A 25,099-nucleotide genomic window follows, 5' to 3' on the forward strand; every position below is an offset into this window, starting at 1 on the left:
TAAAAAAAAATAAATAATTTATTTATCAATGATGTTATATTAATTGACTTATGTAAAAATTGAAGTATCATTAAATAGCCACGAGATATATGAACATTAATAATTTTCTTAACTTAAAGGTTGGCCTTGGGTAAATTTACTCTAATTCTAAAAGTCTAAAGCAGCATCATTTACCAAAGTGGGCGATAGAGCTATCGGGGGGGGGGGGGGGGGGGTCGGTTAGGTTGGGAGGCGATGAAAGTTACGAGCTTAATTCATTTTTCATTGCATACTTATGATGTGCCAATACATTTTTCTTTAAGGAAGAGGGCTCTGTCAATTTTTTTTACAAGTGGGTGGCCAAGATAAAAAGTTTGAGAACCACTGGTCTAAATCTAACAACAAAATTTGATTCTGCTGAACGTGAATTCTTGGGAGTTAAAATGTAAAATATATACTAGTTTTTGGATATAAATAACTTAAAAGTTTATGATAATAGTTCGAATAAATTATAAATGAAATTTATTAAAAAGGTGAAATTCAGGACCAGTCTGGATACTAAATAGAAATTGCATTAGGTATTAGAAGTTGAAATATTAGAATATAATAATATAAAGTGAAAAATTAAATTTTATTTCCGAGGCTTTGATGTAAGTAATTCAATATGCTGATTTTCGATAAATATTAGTCATGCATTTTAAAAACATGCATTCTTTATTATACATAATTATTCACAGACCAATGAGAGAAATGATTCAATAAGAGAAAAATATGATGCACTGTATAATAAGATTTCAGTATTTCACCTAAATACATCATGTATATTTGCCCAAGTGCATTAAAAGTTTCATAAGTTAGACCAAAATCTCTATAAAACCTTTCGAGTTAAATATTTAGTAATATTTTATTAACCGAATGAATATTATGTATAATATTATGCGCCCTTATAAGTTACGTGCTATTAAGTCTCTATGTCTTGTTATATACTTACTCATACATCTTATCTACATATTATATATCTTAGTATGATGTATATTGTATTTATAAGTTTTTATTGATGTTAGTAATATTTATATTTATTTAAATTAAAATTAACGTATTAACGTAAACTTATATTAAGTTTTAATACACAAGGTGTATATTTTTAGTGTCCCATAAATTCAATATTCCGAAAAATGTTAATATTTTTTTTTTAAATATATATTTTTTTAATATATAATTCGATGCCATTTAAAAATAACATTTCCGAAAACAAATTATATATTTTACAATTTTTTATCATTATAATGTTAACTTTTTTACTTAGACCATACATTTTTAAAACTTTTTTTGAGTAATTCAAAGTATAACAATTTAACTTTGAATATGTATGATGAATTAGTTACATGCATTTAAAGTTTTGATGATCGAAGTAGTGAACTATTATTAAGTAGGATAACCGTTGTAACACTATTTTGCTCATTTAAACTTAAAATACTTATAATTATTAATTAACTACTATTATTTGGAATTAAAGTTTTTTGAAATGAAATATTTTGAAAAATATTCTACTTAGGAATATAAAATTAAAAATGTATGGTGTAATTTAAAAAAGGTAAAAACCTGAAAAATGATAAAATATTGTAAAAAAAAATAAAAATATTTTTTCTTTAAAATTAATTTTGCTTTGAAGTGATGTCAAATCATAAAAAACAATATTAAAAAAAAATTATTATAAATAATGTGTATAGTGTAAAATATACATTTATATGGTACCTATACGTAAATGAAATACATAATAATAATATTAGATAAATTGTTTTTATCAGACATGAACATTTTTAGACTTGAATAATCAACGAAAATCTAATCTATGAATTTTGATTATTTCATTGGTTAATTAAACTAGCTGTAATCCCATTAAGTATTAGATCTTGTTTAATATTCTATTTTAAAGAACTTATGTAATTAGTAATCCAAAACATCGTCATTTGTGCTTATAAGTTCATTATTACCAGTACTTGACAACTACAATATTATGTAGAGTTTTAAGCAGAATAATTAGTTATATTATCTTAAAATTGTCGAAAAAAACCTATTAATGTTTTAATTTATAATTATCGTAAATAACATGAATACTAATAATAATAATATCTAATGATATGTTGATCTTCATTATATCGTCATATATCTACACTTGCCATACACAGTGTATTGCACGCTACGTCGTTAAATAAACTCGTTATAAATGGTACGGACTATACACATGCAACTATGGAGTTTTAATAGGTATGTGCGTGTAATCGATGATAAATAAATAATATGTTTTATTAGGTATATATACCGTAAACTTGCTACCGTGTATGCATGCATTTAGCATAATATAATAATTAATAATACCTAATACATCAATACTAACAATAATCACGTCCCAATTTAAATTAGCTAAGGCTACATAATATTATTATAAGCTGAGAAATTAATAATATGCGAATTCTTCATACCAGGGAAAAAATAAAACCTATATACACGCACAGAGTTGTGCAACTGATTATCCTTAGGCGTAGCCTTTTCCGCAGAATTTGAAACAAGCAAAAAACTGTAGTGAAACACGATCACGTACCAACCACTTGTTGGTATTATTACTTATTAGGTAAAATATTATTACTTAACAATTGAAAACTTATAGAAAAGACTAACTATTACACGATTTCAAAATTGTTCAATAATTCCATGAGTATTGGAGTATACTGAGGCCTGATACTTTACATAATAAAGTATTATTTTATGTCACAGACGCTGCACCACACGTCATGATCATATCTGGAAAAGTTCTAAAAGTGTTTTAACCTAAACTAACACATTACATGTATGGCTCATGGCCTTCATAGGCTATTGAAAACCTGAAGTTTGTACATATTTGTAAGAGGAAGTATACTGATATTTAAATTGCATTTTTTTCACATAACGCATAATATCACGTAATTGTTTTAAGATGTTCTTTTTTTTTTAACACACAATAAATAATTTTTTCGCATATTTTTTACATATTTCTGAATTTTAGGGTGCATAAATATGTGCATATTTAACAATAGTTGTTGCATAATAATCCGGGCTTTAGTTATTACATTCAAAAAGACAATTTTACTACATATAAACTACTAAATAATTTATAATGATTACCTAATTTATCTAATTATCGATTAAACGTAATTACTATTACATAATAACTACGTAAGTAGTGTGTATCTATTTACTATTCAAGTTTATTGCAGATTTGTAGATACATAATTAATACACTATGGATGAATGGTGTGAATGCAATTGAGTGCAAGCTCAACTATGGGTATAAAATATTATATTAATTGGATACCTAGGTGCGTAGTATTGCAAGGACGTCCTTGTAGTTATAGACCAAATTAAATTTTTTACTATTTTTTTTTTTTTTTTTAGAATGGTGCTTTAAATTTTAATAGGTATATTTTTTCCTATCAGGAATTTCCTAAACTTTATGCATTTTGTTGTTAACCTTAACGTACCGTCATAGCTTCATAGCTAATAGTTGCATGGCCATTGCAGGGAATCAACATATTTTTATCGTTTATAAATAAAAATATTATGTTTTCAATGGATGAAAAACGGTTTTTTTATTTTTGTAGAATTAGAGTAAAAACAAAATCTGTGTGAAAAATAAAAGGTCAGTTTTGGATGAAAACAAGTACCTACTTTTAAAGCACGCGTATATAAAAAAAACTATGAGAATAATATTATTTTATAATCGACATAGGTACGTAATAAATTGTTAAAATAGTAGTTATAGTGTGCAGACAGAAATAAGTTGTAGGTACATAGTAAAGTTAATTTTTATACTGTAACCCGACGATTTGGCAATTGACCGTTTCTGGAATTGACACCACGCCCTGTATATGGACCATTTTCATTCACAATATATGTTATTATGATGGCGAGTAAACGGTCTTATTTTAAATTTTTTCTATGAATTTCCGTAAGACATAGAACTTATGAGGAATGTTGTATTCAATTTGTAAGCCTTATATTAGTAACTTTTTCAAAAATTCTTGGAATGTCAATTTTTTTAAATGTATTTGAAAGACTTAATGGGTATTAGTGGTATTACCTATATATATTTTTAAATCTAATGATCTCAATTCATGTAAAAAAAAACGTAATTAGATGTTGAATATTTTACAAACATTTTTAAATGTCAAATGTCCTTTTCATCGGGTCGCTAACTGACTCTAAAATATGCAGTTTTATTTGCTATACGTACAGCTGATAAATATATTTACCTCATGATATTAAAATATTTTCATTACCTACTAATTTGACTGCTAATCATTGTTAATGTTTTTTTACGTAACACTACAAATCAATACACAAAATTATTTAATATTAGATACAACACAACAAGACGTGTTTAAAATGCGATTTTGCCACATTATATGTACGTATATTGTACAATAGGTACAACTGTAAAATTATTTTGTTGTTATTAACCGCTTTGCATGTGTTGTGTTCTTATTTCCCGCAGGCTTTAGTTCTATGTAGATAGGTACCACAATTCCACATTATTTTACCTTGAAGTAATATGAAAACGATTATTTCTGGGTATTTCTGAGACGTACACCTATTACTTAATGTCTACGATGAATAACAATGGTAAAAAGTAAATACTTTTAATACGTTTACGGTCTAGTTGATATTCACGAAAATGATTAAAATAATTAAACGAAACATAGGAAGATAGTATTTTTTTAATCCATATTTATAGTTCGAAATGACAAGATGGTTGGGTTGAGCGGTAATATTATGTAAAATATATAACAGTTTAATTTAAAAGTTGAATTAAGAACTACTATTGGAATTTTAATTTTTTTTTCTTTATTTATTTACCTTAATTTGTCTATGCAATTGATAATTTACAATTATATACACATTTTAATTTCATAATTTGTAATTAGTAATAATTTAGTTTTAACATTTTTACTGTCAAAATATTATTTATTTTTATTATTTTTATTTTTTTAACTTAGTGATTGTTAAGTATTTAAATTTTAAATACATCAACAATTATTATAAAATATCAAATTATTACTTCGTTGATTTTGTTTCGTCTATTTATCATTAGCTTCTAACCACTGGTTTTTCACGATGTCTAAAATCCAAATCAATAGTATTTGAAAAATGACCTACCTATCTTTACGATAATTGTCTTATAAATTCTTGCAATTCCAAACAGAGAAAACTAGTTCTTTCATAATAATAAATATATATAATGGGCAACAGCATAAACAAAATAATTATAATTCAATATAAATTAAACAAATATTATTATTATTTTTTATTTAAACTTAAAAGTAACTAAAGGTTACGTAATTTGAAATTGAATTTGTATTTTAAATGTGTTATTTAGTAATTAATTAATTATTATAGTCGACTCTTGGTAATTAATTAATTAATCAATTAATTTTGAATTAAAGTCTTTTTAAATTACATCTTTATTTTTATATAATTGTAGATAATGTACTCGCCGGAATTACAAAACCTTAGGCTATTTCTTGTTTTTTCACCTTTTCAAATAATTTTAAGCAAGTTTACTTTTTCTGAAAGTGATAATGTTGTAAGTTTTCTTTTTTGAGCCATAATAACCACTGTATTAACACTGTCACACACACGATAAACGATTAAACAAACAGACGACATAAAACTAAACTGAAATCTATTGTATTGAGTTACCAAGGTTTAAGTTGCAAATATTTAGTTGACACTAATGGTTAGGTTTTACGAAACAAGCCATATATGAAAAATAATCGCCTTGGTTAACTATTTTTAGTACTAAATGTAGATAAGAAAATTCGAGACATCGAAAATTCGTCAAATTAATTTTCGAGTTAACAAAATTATTTACATATTAAGTGTTATTGTTATTTGAAAGGGAATTTTAATTATTTGAGATATCGAGAAGTTCGAGTTATCAAGGTTCGAGTTACCGAGAGTCGGCTGTATTTTTTTTATTCAATCCATAATTGTTTAATTTTTTTTTAATTTTTCATCTGGTTTCTAAGGATATCAAAATATCGTTTGACAGTAATTATGTTACCTATCTATATACCTACGTACATCAATCATAATAAAGTAGACTGACTAAAGTTATATTATTTTACATTATTTTTTAAACATAGAACGAAAATACAATAAATCTTTTTGTACAAACACATTATAATTAGTATTTTTTTCTGTTAAAACAAATTAAGTTAAATTAATTAAATTAACTATTAACTTTAGTTACTTACGTGACCGTATTTTGTATTATAATAACTATAATATAGGTAGATAATATTATTATATTAGTGCGATAGTGACAATTGGCGAAGAAGTTTGAATAGATTTGCAATGGAAATATTGTTTAAATGTTTTAATTATTGGGAAAAAATAGTTTTAGGTATATAGGTAATTCTTAGTTTTTACCTATCATGATTCATGATTACACATTTTAAATGTTGATAAATTATCTATATTACATATTATAAGATGATTCACCAAGCATTGCTTGGTATACACAAAACGTTATTCGTAATAGGTACATACTATGGAAGACTTGAGTGTCCCAAAAAATATTGGGTATTTGAGCCTATGATTTTATTATTTATCAATGAAATAATACTCATTATACATATAATATAAGAAGTTAAAAGATATTATATTATTGTTTCGTATACTTTAATTTTTTGTTAAAAACTAAATAACTGCATGTTTAGTGAAAATGTTCGTATAAAAACTTATTATATTTCCAAAACATCTAAAATGTCAGTTGGAACATGTTAAATATAATATACAATATTAACGCTTATAAATCTATGTTTAAGTTTCAAATATTTTTACACTCTTACAGTAGATTAAAAATGGTTAAATTTTTTTTTTTAGAAAATTTTATAACAATAGCCATGTATTGTTTTCAGCATATTTTTAACAGTGATAGTTGGGGCTGGATGTACTTTAATGTAATATACTAACTGTAATCTACAGCCTATAGATAAAGGACAATATTTGAAAAAACGTTCAACAATTATGAATAAAATTATATAAAATTATACAGTTTATGTGCAAGATAAAAAATGTTCATACAAAGGATTAATTAAGTTACTTTTCCAAAGAAAAACTAAATCAAACGTATTACGTATACTCTATAAGCAATTAAACACCTAATATTATGTGTTTATTTTACATATGTTTAATTATTTTGTTTGGTATTGAACGGTTATTATATCGGTACTTCAACAAAAAAAAAAAAAAAAAAACAATAATAATAATAAACTAAATTGTTAAACACATCGATATTTTTTTTTTTTGAGAGTAATATTAATTATGTATTATAAAATACAGTAGGGAACAGTAGGTATGTATCAAAAACTTTAAAATAAAATATTTATGTGGTACCTATGTAGTATATTATATTGTTCGTTGTTATTATTAACTTATTACTATTATATTGTTTAGATATCAACGGGAAAACATCTTAGTTTATAAATTAAAATATAATATATTAGCATTATTAGCCTTATCTGGGTACCTATTATTATAAAATATATTTTTGGTTTGCACTAATTATTATTTTATTCCGTCTGTAACAATAAATCGATCTGTTATCGATATTAATATTTTTTTATTATTCAGAGAAATCATTGACTATGATACTTTTGTTATCATGTCCATATAATGGAAAACACTGTGTTATTTTATTCATACTGCGTACCTAGTATTGCGTAATATTTGCAAAAATTAATAATATTTAATGGAAAAACTGCGGGGACTTTTTTAACATATCAGATACTTGATATTACGATTTAGGTAATATTATATATTTTCCACGGATCCAAGTTATACGATGTATTATATAATGATGGTATTTTGTGTGGGCACTTGATATAATATTATTTATAATATGTATTAGTTACTTCGAACGGCTCAAACTCGTTTGGTTTTCGGTTTTAACTTAAAGTACGTTTTATCAAATATTTATTTAATACCTATACCTAGGTATAATAAATTAATACAGTGTATAGAAATGTACACGGTGTTGACAAAGGGATCTTATGATATATAAAATAATATAATATGAATTATTACACTATATTATAGATACGTAGGCATCACTACAAAACGATAAACGATGCGTATTACAAAAGGCCATTATAATATTGTCATGGGGTACGGAAAAATCTGACATAGGCAATGCGTATTGTGTTCTCTGTACAACAACGCTGAGCTAATCTGTGCTGAATTGACCTGTAATATGCGATAAACTCTCGCGCGTATTGGATTCCTCATACAAGTGGCTACTGTTTTATCGATAAGAAACACGGACTTTGTACTTACACGGTATAAAATGATATTGCTCGCCGAGCGATCGCTCTACGCACATAGTACAATTATTATGAGGTATACACGTTATTATTGTGTAACCGAGCGCGCCGATGTTTTAATGGTCCCGCGAGATGTTGATTATTCAACTACAACATAGACGTCGTACGATAATATTATAATATTAAAAATCCATCGACCGACGAGTGACGGGACACCGTAGTGAACTCGAACGGACGTTTCAATTCGATTGGCTTTTTCGTCGAGATGCTGGCCAAAATCGTAATCGCGTGTTTGGCGTTCTTGTCCGTGGGCCGTGCCTGCGAAGAAAATAACTTGCAGCCTTTGGAAACGGCCAAGACGTCGGTAAAATGGACGGACAACGGCTTTAAAATGTCCATATTCGGTAACCCGGACAAATATATATCGCATTCGATGTACATCGGTAAGTACGTCGCATAATATAATATTATTATAGAAGACGTCGCGTCGTCGCATCATATGCAACCGTATGGGTGGCACGACTAGTGCATACGATAATATTACAATAATCATTACTCCATACCACGGCCGGGAATCGGACAGGGCTGTCCTAAGCCATCCTAGGCTCACCTCCCAAAACTCATGAAGCCATTCAAATATTTCTTAACCTAATATTGCAGTCAGTAAACTAAATTATGTTAATACATATTATTTATTGATTGATATTTATAGTCCTCAAGATTTTATACTTACGCCTACGGGGCGTCACATTAGCTTTTTCAACTCTACAAATCTGTTAATCTGTGTTAAGCTATAAAAACCTGTCAACCTGTTAGGTATAATATTATTATGCTAACAGCATTGTTTTTGGACGTGTCCCACAGTTGTCTACAAATAAATATAAATAAAATACATAATCAAGAAGATATTAAATAATTGAAATAAATTTATTACACATGGTATAATTTATTTATGGTTTTTTTTTTGTTGTCATAACTTAGTTTATTTGTCAAGACCTAAAGAGGGGCATGCTTCTAGTCCCCCAAGTCTCTTAATTACACTGATTTGCACGAGTATAAACCATAATATGAAGCCGTGTCTACACTAAACGATGCTATTTATTTGTAGTTCATTTTTGGAATTAGAACTCAACAAAATTGTTTATTATAATACTATAATATCGTGTTATACGTTTTATGTATTATGAAATGTTTTTTCATTTAAATTTAATTATAATTAATTTAAAAACAATATTATAATAATAGCTTTATCCGTAAGGTTTAAAAGTTTGAACCTTCCGGCTTCAGAACTATGGTAACTAGTTGTAGTGCGGTTATAAATAAAAATAAAAGAATGTGCTTAGTTCATAAACATAAAAGTTGTAAAATGTTAAAATAATTTTACAAATAGTAAAATTTTACACATATAGTTATCAGTTTCTTTTGTGAAACTTTATCATATAAAACCCCTACCTAATATCTACCTTTTAGAACAAAAACTATAAGTATTTTTCTAAATACCTACAACAAATTGTGAAATATAAAAACCATTTTCCACAACAGCCGTTATTCGTTACAAACTATGTTTATGGATATAATAACAATACTGTCAAGTCCGAAAGCTAGCAGCAAAACAGTAGTGACCTATTTTATCAGTTTTACAAAATTGCGCATAAATGCACAGGAAAACGAATACATATGCTGTCATGTTGATACTTATTATAATTTCTTTGCAAAAAGTAAATAATTAGGAGATATTATAAAAAAAAAAACTGAGAAAATTAGGGTCTTGCGTCAAAAATATCACAACACAAATATACAATACGAGCACCTATATAAGAATAAACGTTATTCAACTTGAAAATTAGGTAAAATTATTATAATAAAATTCAGGCGAATTTAACAAATTGTTTAGTTTTCTAAACAAATTATTAATAGCTTAAAAAATATATTATAGACCTTATATTTATTTATATAACTTATACGTTTTTAAACTAGTACCTTCTGTCGATACTTAAAAAAAATATATATTAAATGGAATTTGATTTACGATAATATTTACCATAAATTTTAGCTGAGTTATAAATTTGTATTATATTTTTTAATTATTGTCATTAGATATACTGCATATTATATTAATCTAATATAATATGTGTAATATGGGAGCAATAAAAATATACTATTGTTACAACAGCGTTACAGATCAGAATATCAAATAATTTAAATGGTTTCTATGTTGTCAAAATTAAATCATATTATGGTGTTTTTATTCAATATAAAATAAGAAAAATCATAGTTTTGTTTTGCGATATTTGTTTACATTTTCAAGCTGAAATAAATTAGTATATTAATAATAATTATGTTGAAAGTCAAAAAATTTTGTTTCTAACAATACATTTAAGAAGATGAACAATTTATTTCGGAGTTTTCTATTATTGTGAACACTCATATATATGACATACTTATTGTTGATAAATTTATAATAATTATTTTTGATATTTGTTTCGAAAAAGAGACCGTTAACCATCAACCAAATGTTGCAATAAGTACTCAAGTTATGAAATTAATAAATTAACATTTATATAGGGTGTATCAAAAAAAAAAAAAAAAAAATGGCCATAAAATCTATGACACTGTATTTATAAAAAAACAGTTTAAGAATTAAAGATTGCTCTTTTGCAAAATACAAATATTTTTAATGCCACCTACTAATTTTTTGTTTTGTAACTTGATTTGAGTTTTGAAGGCTTGAACAATTTTTCACAACTATTATAGAGCTGTTTATTTTAAGTGTTAAATATTATTATTAAATATTATTAAGTGACCACATTCCAGTATTTGAAAGGCTTATTATAGTTAGTATTATAATATACATTAATCGATAAATAACATTGGCACGAGTGATACGGCTGAAATAAACAAAGCATTTGATTTATTTTAACGTAATTTAAAACAAGCGTTCTACAAAACATTATTATGTATGTAAAAATCACATATTATATTGTTGACGTAGATAAGTATACAAATGCCAATTTAAAAATACAATTATTTTTGCGTCGCTTTTACCATTTTTTCTAATTTTGAAATAGTTTGGGTTCTATTCATAATCAAACTTTTTTCAGTACATATTTCATTTTGGAAAGCACGCAGTTGATCTTCGGCTTGCACTTGTTCGAGCTCAATTTTTTCGGTTATCACATGTATGCTCTTATTTAACTCGCAAATGTCGTCTTGCAGCTTCTCGTTTTTCCTATTGCCTTTGTCCAGTCGCTTCTTGGTGTCTTCGATTTCTTTGTGAATTGTTTCCTGTAGATAATCGCTTTTTGTATTGTTAGAACTGCCGCCGAGGTCTTTTTCGGCCAAACTTTCTTTTATTTTGTTGTAATGCATCACGACGCGCATCACATCCACCCATTCTTGTCTGGCCACCTGCATGCAATAATGTGCACAATATTACATACAATAAAATATAACGACATAGTTTTCGCCTCAAAATCGGTCGCCATTATTCACCTTGTAAGCCATTATGCCTTTTTTGATTTCGTTGAATAGATCTCTCTTCACGGACGCCACTAGATTTTCTTGCTTTACCTGCAGCTGGTTTATGATTTTCCGACGCTCCCGCGCCAACAGAGCCAACAACCTACGTTTTAAGTAATAAATGCAATAATATTATAATGCTGTAAGTACCTATGTTTAAACTACGTGTCGGTTAATTGACATAGAATTATTTTATACATTTTAACCACACAGGCGGGATATGTCTTGGCCAGCGTGTCAGCCATCTTGCTAGTGGGTTTTTCCATTAATGCCCCCTGCCACATCATTTCGGTCATAGAATTCGAACAGGTAGACGCCGGGCTGAGTAGAGATAATATCGGAGAAGTCGAAGCGATTACGTGGTTAGAAAGTTTTTGGTTACGATCTTCGATCTAGAACATTTAAACGAATTAAATTGTGTGGTCATAATGTTTTAAAGCTTCTCGCGAACGATCAAACATGGTAAAAAACTTAAACAGTCGATACATACAAATAGGTATTACCATTAAAGAGAAAACGAAAAGTAATCGCCGAATATAAAATGCAATGTAATATAAAATGTTAGATGTAATAAATATTGAATTAGAATTTTTATTATTTGAGTTTTATTTATTCATTGTATTATTACTTCTTGTAGCATATTCTTCAGTCTCTTTTTCAACAATGAAAGCATTTTTATGCGTTTGAATAAACGTGGGTTGAAGTTCTCACATCCTTTGCTTTCGACCTTAAATGTAACAAAAATGATTATAGTTAGGTACATGATTTAAATATTGTTCGTTACTTCATCGTAGCTATATTACTCACTATTAGTTTTTCAAGAAGAGCCTCGACGTGTGGATCGTGGCAAGCGGTACTGTTAGGATCCTCTTCAGACAACATTTCCTGTTCAATGTTATTAAGTAATCTTTTAAAAAATTCATAAGTCAACATCCGGGATTCTTGTGACCTCCGATTTGATAAAATTGCTCTAACTTCGGCTGTTAATTGATACACTTTGTCCTCTTGTTCGCAGATTTTTTTCGGTGCGCTGGACATTTCCACTTTCAAGTCTATCGGCTTCACTACAGGCGTTGGGCTAAATATGTTGTACATAAATTAGAACTTTAATCGAAAAAACTATATGCTTAGTAATTATTATGATTATCATCGTTAAAATTTAAAAAAAAAAAACGGGTTTTCTATTATAAAGTTACACTTAAATAATAATTTTAATTTATTTTTCATTCATTTGTTGAAATTCATTAAGTTTACGTGAAAACTAAACATTGCTTAACATTAGGTATACCTACCTAAAAAAAAATATCATGCATAGAGTTTCGATTAATTGATAGTTAATATAATACTGTTATTTTTTATTATTTTATTTCTACCTAATAGTTATTATGTTATGTAACTTATAATTATTTGTTTACTAATTCTATTTAATTTTGGGTTATGCCATGTCAGGAAATCAAGATAAAATATTAGCATATTCACGAATATTTTTATTTAACTATTATTTCTTATTATAGTATAATTTTGGATATTTATAATTTTAGATTTTAAGCGAAGCGAGAATTGTATTGGTTTTACAGTGGTTGTGCGTGTCTGGTTACATGAATTATTTAACGTAGTATCCTATGTAATGATGAATATATTATAATGGTTGCTTGGTGATTAATAATTAGTGTTAACTCTCTAACAAATCGTATGATAAAAGTATGTGATATTATAAATATGTGATAATTAGTGTTTGACGTTAAATACTCTAAAAAATAAACTAAGTATGCAATTAAAACTATAGGCACTTAATTTTTTTTATTATTGGTGGATATTCATATCACCTAATTATAAAATTTAGGTACACTTAAAATTTTATGAAATATTTAGAGTACTCTTTAAATTATTAAATCATAATTTAAAATATTAACTATACATTAATTTTTGATGATTCTATAATATGCATTTTTATACAATAAATACTAGCTTCAAAATACAAATATTTGTTTATGAATATGTTTAATTATTTTTAATTAATGTTGTTTTTATTCTGATAACTATCATAGTATATGACGTAAGAAAAATATGCATTAAAAAAAAAAAAACTTAGAATCAGGAAATACGTCTATATATAAATATTTAATACCTATATATATAGGTATATAGATATAACGATATTTTCATCGCACATTTTTAAATTTCATTCATAAAATCATAATACTAATTGAATAAAAATATTGTGATATATAACAAATAGTATAATATAATATATAGTATATTATATTATTATAATATTTGCAAATATAACAAAGTTCGAATCCTGTGATGACCGATGGGCTTTAACTTTTAAGTTATACTCAATATTTGAATCCTAAACTAACCCTAAATGGTTATATTTTTGATTTTACGATAACGATGTCTTACATTGGTCGACCACAACAATTAACCCAACAGCCTGTATTTCCACCCACAGTCACGGCAACGTATGCAAATAATCCACCATTTTCAGGCAAAGTCTTGCACGCAATATATGTACGACCATCGTTCGACAAATGATTCAAGTCAACCATTTCTAATTCTCGATTTCGGATGAATTTCGTCCAATTCTCTTTGTTATCATTGATCTAAACAATTGTTGATTTTTAAATTTTTTTATTGACCCTGTTTGCGGTTGTTTATGAGATTTAGATCACTCACTTCCTTTTCTTGTTCTATTTCTAAACTGGGCTTGGAAGTAATTTTTGTAAATACACCATCCAAAGACAGTGGGCCAGGTTTTGGGCTTTCGTTGAAAGGAGCGGTCAGCTTACGGTCGTTCATACTTAAAATAAGTTGCGACAAATATATATTACGTGCTTGTTTTTCATTTGTACTTTTATACGTTTCAACTGCAAGTTTATCTAGCCATTTCTAAGATTATACATAAAATATATATAAATAAAAAATGACCTCAAAGATAGGTGTACAGTATTGTTTGTTACTTTGCATATTTCTTTGTCACTTTCAGATTTTAATGAATCAAATGCTTCTTTAAAATGTACTAAAAAGAATAAAAAATCTTCTATAGTTTTCTCTTCAATATTTTGCTGCTGCACTTTTCCAGTCATTATGTTATTATAGACGTTCTTTCACAATAAAATGTGTTCAATATATATTTTCTAAACAAAATTGATTGCTTTCATAGACTACGACTTAACGTGGTATGTTACAGTTACTAGAAAAATGACATGTTTATTTTTAATATTAATTTGTTATTTTATGTACGACTAAAATGTATCTATAGATACAACAATGAATACATTTATTATCACTATTAAAAATATCCCATCCTTTTATGGTTTATCTAATCGGTTGACAGTAATTACATTATAATAACAATATTTTTGTATTTATAGTAACGATCGAAAGTGAAAATTTGGATTTTAATTCATTTCTGGTAACCGCGGAACGCGATTGCCATGGTACAATTAGCGAAGATTGTGGCGATCCTGCATCACCGGACCGCTCAGGTTCGCTTCAATTACTATCGTCTGACGACGGCGCTACGTTCCACCCGGAGTGTATTAACACTATTGTCCAGTCTGATCGGAAGTTAAGCTGCAAAAGTTGCGGTTTGTGTGGTCAGCCCCGAAAACCGGAAGCGGTTGCGTATACATAAGGTATTTAAACGAAATTCATTTGGTATAAATATACTTAATAATTGGATACACTAACTATTATAATGTTAATTAATTTAATTTAAACTAATCAAAAAGTTCAGACTATAACTTACTTTTACTATTGATTTCATTATTTAATGCTTAGATTGGCTATATTGATACTTAATGTATCGATATACTATCTAATTAACTTTCGAGTTTAATAAGATATTGACGTATTTTAGGGCTTTGATAACCTATGAAAATGGTTACAATAAATATCAAAATATTGAACTGATGAAGGAACTATGTGAAATGTCTTTTGATACAGCAACAAAGTTAAATGCATTGGTTGAAGCCGAAAGTTGTTGCACTTGTGACGAAGCCGTTTATGAGGTAGATTAGGATTAAATAAAATATAAAAATGTTTGTAACCTGCATACCTGTACACGTGTGGTTGTATAAAAATTTCTGTTTATAATTTAATCATGCATTTTTTGTTAAACTGAAATAATAGATGAAATTTGAAGGACTTTGGTCGCCAGAGACTCATCCAAAAGACTTTCCAAGTGCTTTGTGGCTTACTCACTTCAGTGACATAATCGGAGCAACACACGATAAAAACTATTCCTTTTGGGCTGAGGGTCAGTGGGCCACTGACGGTGTTAGACAGTTAGCCGAATGGGGTTCAACCGCGATTTTAGAATCTGAACTAAGGCAACAGGTACTTAAGCATTTTTTATGCTCATCAAACTAAATAATATCAATTTGTATACTTACTAAAGTTATTTAAGGTTTTGTTTTTAATTGTTAGAAGAAACATTTGAGAACTTTGATTAAAGCCGCAGGGCTTTGGCATCCACGAGTAAACGCTAACGCCACGTCTAAATTCCGAGTGGACAAGAAACATCATTACATCTCCCTGGCTTCTATGCTCGGTAAAATAATAACAATGTGAATCCAGTACATAATATATATCATCTATTATACGGCAATTGTTTTAGGCCCATCTCCTGATTGGATTGTAGGTGTCAACGGCCATAATTTATGCGAAAAGAACTGTCAATGGGTTCAAAACAGAAGTATAGACTTGTACGTCTACGACGTTGGAACAGACAGCGGACGCACATATATGGTAAAATAATAATACAATCTTATACTAATATTAGTTTCTATCTAAAATAAATTTATCAATTTAAGCTGATATTTTGAATGAAACATTAATACATTTAGACGTGTGTCTTATAATATTTAAATCCTTTAATATTTACGAAAGGTAAATAACAACATAAGTACCCATTACATTATAATAATTAATTTTCAATAATAGTTAGTTTTATTATTTAATATATTTGTATTATATAACTGTTCTTTGATTAATTCTAAAATAATTAAGATTATTCCAATATAATTGCTTAAAGAATAAAGTATAATACTTAGGTTAGTTACATAGTAATATTGGTACTTATACGAGTATGTGCATTTTTTTATACTGCATAAATTAATCGTAATTATGGACAACAATATCTTTATTAACCTCGAAACTTTCTTTTATTATTGTTTTAATAATAATACAACTATTAATTATTATAAATATTAAAAAGCGTGGGGGAGGGAATAACTATACTTTGAGAAACACCAAAAAAAATTATGAACAAATACGTTTACTTCTGTGATTTATTGAATTTAAAAATATTTGAATATCTAATAACAACTAAAAAGCAGAACAAAAATATAATATTTTATTACTGTTATTGTAGAAGTAAAATGTTATGGTAAGAAGTGTGAAGGAAACGAAATTTATATTTAATTTATTTATTTAAAATGTACTATAGACTTGAAGCTTTGAAAATAGGTGACACTATAGAGTCTATACTCTATAGTATAGACTGATGTATAGTCTACATAATTTAAAATTTTGCATAATTTAAAAGTAGAAAGGATATTTCATCATAATCAAATATCAATTAATTTTGAATTATTTGTGATAGAGAATAAAAATGTTTAACAACTGCTTTCTGAAATATTACAAAACTATTTAATAATATAATCCATCGTAATTTGAGCACGTTATAAATATTAACCGTAAAAACAAAAATTTTTTATATATGTAACTATTGTAACAATAAAATATATTAATGAGGTTCTGTAATCGAAGTTTATAATCGCATTAATTACTTTTACAACTTAAACATTTAGTCAAGTATATTAGTATATTAGTATACTAAATATTGTATTATTTATATTTAGTATACTAGGATATTAGATATTCTTTTCATCAATATACGTGAATTATAATGATGCGCTGTACCTACATTTGATTCATGTCAATTTCGTATTATAGAAACGAAATATCCATATAGGTATAAAAGTTACGAAATATATTATTGAGTAATGAATTCATAATAAGTATAAAACGTATTATCGTTTGGAACTGCTGCGAAATTATTTATTCGATGAATGGTTTGTAAATACATTCGATTCTACAGTCGAAATTGTTTTCTAAATGATATTTAATCATAATATTATTGTCCTACGCTGTGGTACACATTAAATCCTATTAGTATAATATTGGAATGTATATTAATTATAATATGTGCAATGTGCATAGGTATAACTATAACATATAATTATTCTGTCAATACATTTTATAAATCGGTAACATAATGTGATATTTTGTTATTATTATAATACTACTATGATTCAAGAATTTTCCTTACAGTTATCTGATAGCCAATTGGTAAACAATCTTACATTTTTTTTTTTAATTAGTGCATGTCTGAGATTTTTGAACAATTTTGTTTTTAGACGTTTTACTGTGTGGTTCATTCAAAAACTTGCAAATGATAAGTACTGCAGATATCTAATACTCAAACAGTAAATAATTGTTCAACGTACCTATAATGACGTTTAAATTAACCTTGAATATATATATTATATAAGATTATTTTTTTCTATTTATTGACTATGAGTATTTTATAGAACATTTGTTTTTTGTAATATATAAATTCAAATGTATAACACAACATTAATTCGTCAGTCTGGTTAAAACTCGAAGGTTCATGTATTTGCATATTAATTTATTCGGTCAATAACAGTAGTAGTGTACTTACTTATTTACGTCATATGAGCATATTATTATGATCAGTTTTTAATTTATTTGACCATTTTATAAATAAAGGCTTTGTTGACCTGTTTAAAATTATAATTGGAATCTTAATATCTCATTTGTTGAGCTATTTGATTTTTTTTTATCTTTTAGATGTTAAATCACTTATTATTATACGCCTGTAATTCTGCATTTTTTAAATTTATTTATTAAAGAGGTTGACTCCAAAATCCTAAACCTAACGTTTAAATGACTTTAACAGTAATTTAGAAATTTTGTGTTACCTTTGTTGAAAAAAAGTGTATAAATAATATTATTTAATTTCGTCCATCAATAAAACTGAATAGGTATTAAATAAAAACAATGACAGAGAGTGATAAAATACTGTAACTAAATGATGGGAGATATATTTCAGTTGGAACTTATATTATGATTGCTGTCATGAGTTTTTGGGTTGATAACTTTTAAAAAGTAATAAGATTAAATTATTTACCTCACATTAAAATTGAGTACCATATTAAATTAATTTACGTTACTCATTGAAACATTCATATTAAGTAATTAACAATCAAAAAAAGTGTAATTTACTTGTGAAATTATGTATACAATGGTTAATTAACTGAACAAATTAGTTAATTTATAAATTATAATATTGCAATAGGTACGAGTATGTACTATATTATTATACCATACATTTGTTACATCTGTTACATATTTTGTTTAATATATTATTAAATTATGATTAGCTTATAACTTTAATGCGATAAATTAAATTTACATATTTCAATCATAATATTACCTATTAGCTGTTCATTTATTATTGCACTTTTAATAACATGTATATTGTATATTGTAAACAAAAACTGTGTATATAATGTACACTCATATTTAAATTGCTCAAATAATCAGTGAAATTATTTATACTAATAAAATATTAAAATAAAATATGCATATCTATGATAAAATAAATACAATTAATAAGGCGTTGTTTTCATAATTAAATACATAAAATAAAATTTTAATTAATTTTAGTCACACAATCAAGAAACTTCACCACATGAACGCATTTTTCGAATCACTCCTATGTATCCGGATGATCCCAGATCGCCTTTTTTCAACGAAAATGGCAACGATATGGCCCCTTTGGCGCGTTTACATTTGAACAGAATCAACGTTATACCGAAGTCTTGTACTGATAAGGTTATAACAGATTTGATGGACGAACTCGTAGTGTCGGAGAATTCACAAGATGTATTTAGGCGTAAGCATTTTTTATTTTATTAGTTTTGTCCTATTAAAATGTAATATACTTAAACGACAAAACAATAATGTCCACAAGGCTAATATAGGCTACCTATATCGCATCGCTTTAGATTGTTTTCTTTAAACCTCTGTCTAGCTGAATGTGCTGTTTCAAAATACTCTGAATGGACCAAGTGTAACGTGGCCTGTGGCAAAGGTCTCAGATCAAGAAGTAGAAATTATTTAAATGAGACCGCTGCTCAGCAATATGGTTGTGACAGACAATTGGTATCGAAAGAAATGTGCCTGTCCTCGGTGCCTATTTGCCCGTAATTATTTTTTATATAATAGTATACCTAATACTTTTGTTGGTTTTAATGAAAAAGCTTTGTAAACAGTATTGCAGTTATGATTTATTAATTCATTTTATTATCTTATTAAACATAATATACTTTTAAAAACGGTTATTTCGGCAACTTTTCCGGAAAAAAATGTTATGTAATTCATTGTCAGTTCTAACTTCTAATAAATAATAATAATAGTATAAATCGTTGTATAACATTAATGGTATCTATTTAAGATCTGTCACCTTAAACAAGGAATTCATTTTAAAGTTAGATTATTATTATTTTTAATTCATCAAGATATGATGTAGTTATTGATTTGTTTCTTATAGTTCATCAAAATTAAAATCACTCTTTAAAATTTAAATATAAATATATAAAAAAAATAATTTTTTTTTTAAATTTGTTGGTTGATATAAAACTTAAAACTTTAGATATGAAAAAGCTTATACCAAGTTTTAATACAGTACTAACCATCTAAGAGTTCAACATTATACACTGAACATTTTTATTAAGGATATTTTAATACATTTCGAATGTTTGAATTGTATTTATTTTTGTTTTAAATCAAGTATCTACTAGTTTCAAATATGAATGCTTTTTTTATTTTAAATTTAGTGGTGAAACGGAACAAGAAGACGACAGCTTGCTAATAGATGATGCAAAATGTAACACCACGGAATGGACACCAATGTCTGAGTGTTCAGTATCATGCGGTATTGGATTCATGTTCCGCACCAGACAATTTTTAGATCACACAAGTTACAAAAAGTGCCGTCACATCGGACTTGTCATGAAGAAGAAATGCATGCAACCAGCTTGTACTAAAGTTGCTGAACAGGTAATTTTAAGTGTTATAAAAATATATGCCAAATACTCAGACGTTTAAAAAGAACAATACTAAACAGTATACTTACTTTTGAAAATTAGGTACCAAGAAATTTAAGAACGGGCTTACCTACATATTTTATTTATTAAAGAAATTTAGCTTTATTTAAAAAGTTTTGGAGACATTTTATATATATATATATATTTTTTTTTTTTTTGATATGGCTGAGATTTAGCTAATGACTAAATAATTTGTGTTTTAGTCGTCTTTTACTAGCATATGTCCAGTGACCGAATGGAGTATGTGGAGTCCATGCAATGTAACTTGTGGCCAAGGCTTATCGATCAAGTCTCGACTGTTACTCGTGTCTGGTGAAAATTACACAAAATGTATCGATAAAGTCGTGCTGGAGGAAACTCGAACATGTAACGGGACGCGCCCTACTTGCGAAATTGATTCGTCTCTTGCTAAAGGTAAATATTACATTTAAAATTCAATTACTCATATAAACTACAATTATTAATAAATTATAAATTATAATTATTGATTTCAAATCAAAAACTTTAACGTCATTCAACTGTCGTTATAATATAACAATGATATTATCTGCTGATATAAAACTGTATTTTGTATTCTTGTATTGTGCTTAATCGTTATAAATATTGCTATGATAAATATAATTGTCATCATAGATCCATATTAATGCGATTAAAAGATAAACACTTTATTTTATCATAAATACTTTATACGTATTTCGTTAATCTAAACATGCAAGTTTTGGGTTTCGAGTTAAAAAATAAATAGTTATTATTTTCTACAAATTAATCTTGTATTAACAATTTTAGAATTATGTCTAGTGGCGGTTGGGAGTATGTATATTTTATTCACCTTATAAATTGTCTCAAAGTATCAAAATATTATAAACACATAATAATATATTATAATTCGTTAGGTATGCGGACCTATAATATCTTAAGATTGAATTAATTTAGTAATCTATTATTATATTCATTTTTACTTAAGCTATTACAAACGTATCTTCCAACTATCTGGCATTTAAACATCATTGATTATTCCTTATCACTTTATTATATTATTTATAAAATATAGTCAGTCATTAATATCTATAAAGCAAAAACCAACATTCTATTTTTTTTAGAGTTAATACTCATCGATGGCTTAATTTTTGATTTTCCGTTGACATTCCAGTATGATTCCAACTAATGTTTAGGATATTATAAATTCAGTTATGTACTTGTAAAAAAGGGCGCCGGATGCCATATTATGTTAGGGAAAATAACACAACTATTGTGTTAATACATAATAAAATAAATGTATAAAATGTGTCAAACGGATTCACTTAGTTACTGGCTACTATAAATGCATTTGTATATGATTATTATGGCTAGCTTATAAAATATAATAGGTCTAACATTTTATCCAAGAATTATGACTTTCTCATTAAAAATTCGCATATATTTTTAATTTTAAGTAGATTAATTAAGGTACATTTATTCAAATTATGAAAAATATAGTTTGGGGGTAAGTGGTACTATAGTATTTTAGAATTGTCATCATCCTAGATAACTCATGCATGATTATTATAGAACCTACCTATAATAGATGTACATAAAAATATTATAATATACCTAATTAACGTTTTTTAAATTGTTTTCTTAGTGTCAACATTAGAAATTTGAGCAATAATTATTATATACATTTTACATATTTTGTTATCGAAACATTTAAACGTCAACTAAAATGGATGCGTATATTTTCTGATTGTAACAATACCCATCTATATGAATAAAGAATAAATTTACGAAATGTATTAGAACACAAGATATTATTTTTATTTTTATTTTATAATTATTACTTTTTTTTAATGTATTCAGTTATTTTGAGTCATTAGAATTTGTAACTATGGTGAAATTAAATTATTGCAAAATAACTTAATGAAATCATATTATTGTATTTGATTCAGAATGGGTTTAATCGATAAATTAAATAAATATATTTATGATTTTTTTTCACGATAAACTAACGTTGTTTAATGATATTCGACTAAAAAAATCTTAAATAATAACAAAAGTAGATGTTATTATTTTATCGAGCTCTTGCAGCGTTTTAAATTAAGCAAGTAAATCGTACAGAAAGATTGTATATTTACCATATTCATTAATATTATGTTCCTCTTAACATACCTATATTCATTACCTATGTATATATAGATTCATAGTGTGCAAATACGGACATTGAAGTCATAGCCGAGTAACCTGACCTGATTGCATATATGTTCAACTATATATGTGTGTGTGTGTATTTTAAGTTAATACGTGATATCATAAATATAATTTATTCCATTGTGTTTTGTGTTAATAATTGAATATTTTATTATTGCTCAAACTATTATAATTCATATTTCCAACAGTCCATGTACGTAATAAATAATAATGTAATATTTTATGTTTTAAAAATGTAATAAAAACTTTTTCGTCCACTTAGTGTGATTCTACAAAAGGTATACTTATGTAAAGAATAAGTAGAATTTAAATGGGGGGAAAATATGTTTTTTTTTTAGAAAAAATCTTCTTGACATTATAATACCACTTTGTTTGGGGTTTAGTACTAATACTTAGCGATTTCTGATCGTTATCTTTAAATAATACAATATAATCATAAATTAATCATAAATAAGTATACCTATCTATTATAGATAATCCATATTATTATGAATATAAAATAAGGCTATCTAATACAACATTTGGATGTAGGTATTCAGATTTATTTAGTAATAAATAGGACAATAGGTATACACTACAAGTTAGTAATATGGAAACTAAAAATACTATATACTCGTACATCGTACCCTACTACTCATAGCGATGAAAATCAGAAAATGTGACATACCTAGCTATATGTATATGAGTGTAAATTCGCACAAAAGTAAATCATAAATCATTTTTTTTTTTTTTTTAGAAATATGTAGCATGGACAAAAATGAAGGAGCTTGTAACGTCAATGCAGTGCGTTATTACTACGATAAAGAATTGAAGACTTGTAAACAGTTCAAGTACGGCGGATGCCGGGGTAATGAAAATAATTTTAAAAGTGTCAAAGAATGCTATAAAGTGTGTCACGGCGTGATTTGAAGACATTGCGTATTTAAAAAATAAGTGTCGTTTGAAAGCACATAGTTTTAAGATACATAATGACATAGTACTATAATGTATATATAATAGGACATAATATATATAGGTGGTAAAAACTTTTACTATATTATACGTACAACAGTACGTTGTACACTTCAATGCGCCATACAAAATCAATGAATATATTTTGACTGTAAAATCCTAATTATAATAACGATATTAATATATTATTATTCCCGTGTTACAACTATTTACAATTTGTTTAAAAATCATTTTTCTACGCCAAAATCGCTCTAAAATTATATTCATACCACAGTTATTGCAAAATAAACGACATTTTTTATTCAAATCAAGTGCTGCCATTGACCCCACTATCACACTATTTTTGGTTATGAAGTCTACATATAAAGTCTTATAATTTTTGGTTACAAGGATAGGTATTTATACATTCAGATTTACATACCATAGTCATCTGACTTTTAACCAGGTACCTATATCTATAATCTAAACTACATATACAATTACGGTTTATCCCAAAGCAATTATATTCAGTTATTGTTTTAATTATTTTTGTTCAAGTTAATAATTTTATTTATGCGTGCGTCATGATTTTTTTTTAAAAACATATAGGTGTATCATGTATATGTGTTATGCATATTAGTTCGAATATTGTTAACGTTTCATGGTTTAAACTGATTTATGTTGTAAGCTGAATGCTAATTAAACATAGTCTAACATATTATATTGATACAATTTTAAAGCCATTTACTCAAGATTGTGAATTAAATGTAATTTATTTTATTAATTTAAGAGTAGGTACATTTTTGGACTCTTGAACAAATTGAATTAGTATTTTATACCGTTAAGTACCTATTTTTTTTTGAATTTAACATGTAATATTTATTGTAGAACTACAATAAACGAATACGAACAATTTAATTT

At 26.6% G+C, this 25,099-nt stretch overlaps 2 protein-coding genes across 2 annotated transcripts; one reads left to right on the plus strand and one right to left on the minus strand.

Moving 5' to 3' along the window:
- Window positions 1-8,403: 8,403 nt before the first annotated feature.
- On the plus strand, window positions 8,404-24,407 carry LOC114132458 (spondin-1). The gene is given in 12 exon segments (XM_027997919.2): window positions 8,404-8,785; window positions 15,239-15,427; window positions 15,430-15,502; window positions 15,727-15,877; window positions 15,999-16,205; window positions 16,296-16,419; window positions 16,486-16,616; window positions 19,623-19,851; window positions 19,990-20,161; window positions 20,795-21,017; window positions 21,268-21,478; window positions 23,985-24,407. Coding segments are annotated over 12 exon segments (2,061 nt in total). The 5' UTR covers window positions 8,404-8,607; the 3' UTR covers window positions 24,158-24,407.
- On the minus strand, window positions 11,239-15,154 carry LOC114132459 (uncharacterized). The gene is made up of 8 exons (XM_027997920.2): window positions 14,825-15,154; window positions 14,541-14,753; window positions 14,268-14,467; window positions 12,669-12,939; window positions 12,490-12,588; window positions 12,060-12,253; window positions 11,835-11,964; window positions 11,239-11,750 (listed from the first exon to the last, which is right to left on the minus strand). The coding sequence occupies exons 1-8, from the start codon at window positions 14,948-14,950 to the stop codon at window positions 11,367-11,369; spliced, it is 1,617 nt and encodes a 538-aa protein (XP_027853721.1). The 5' UTR covers window positions 14,951-15,154; the 3' UTR covers window positions 11,239-11,366.
- Window positions 24,408-25,099: the final 692 nt, after the last annotated feature.

The sequence above is a fragment of the Aphis gossypii genome, chromosome X (genome assembly GCF_020184175.1).
Source record: "Aphis gossypii isolate Hap1 chromosome X, ASM2018417v2, whole genome shotgun sequence".
In the NCBI taxonomy this organism is placed as follows: Eukaryota; Metazoa; Arthropoda; class Insecta; order Hemiptera; family Aphididae; genus Aphis; species Aphis gossypii.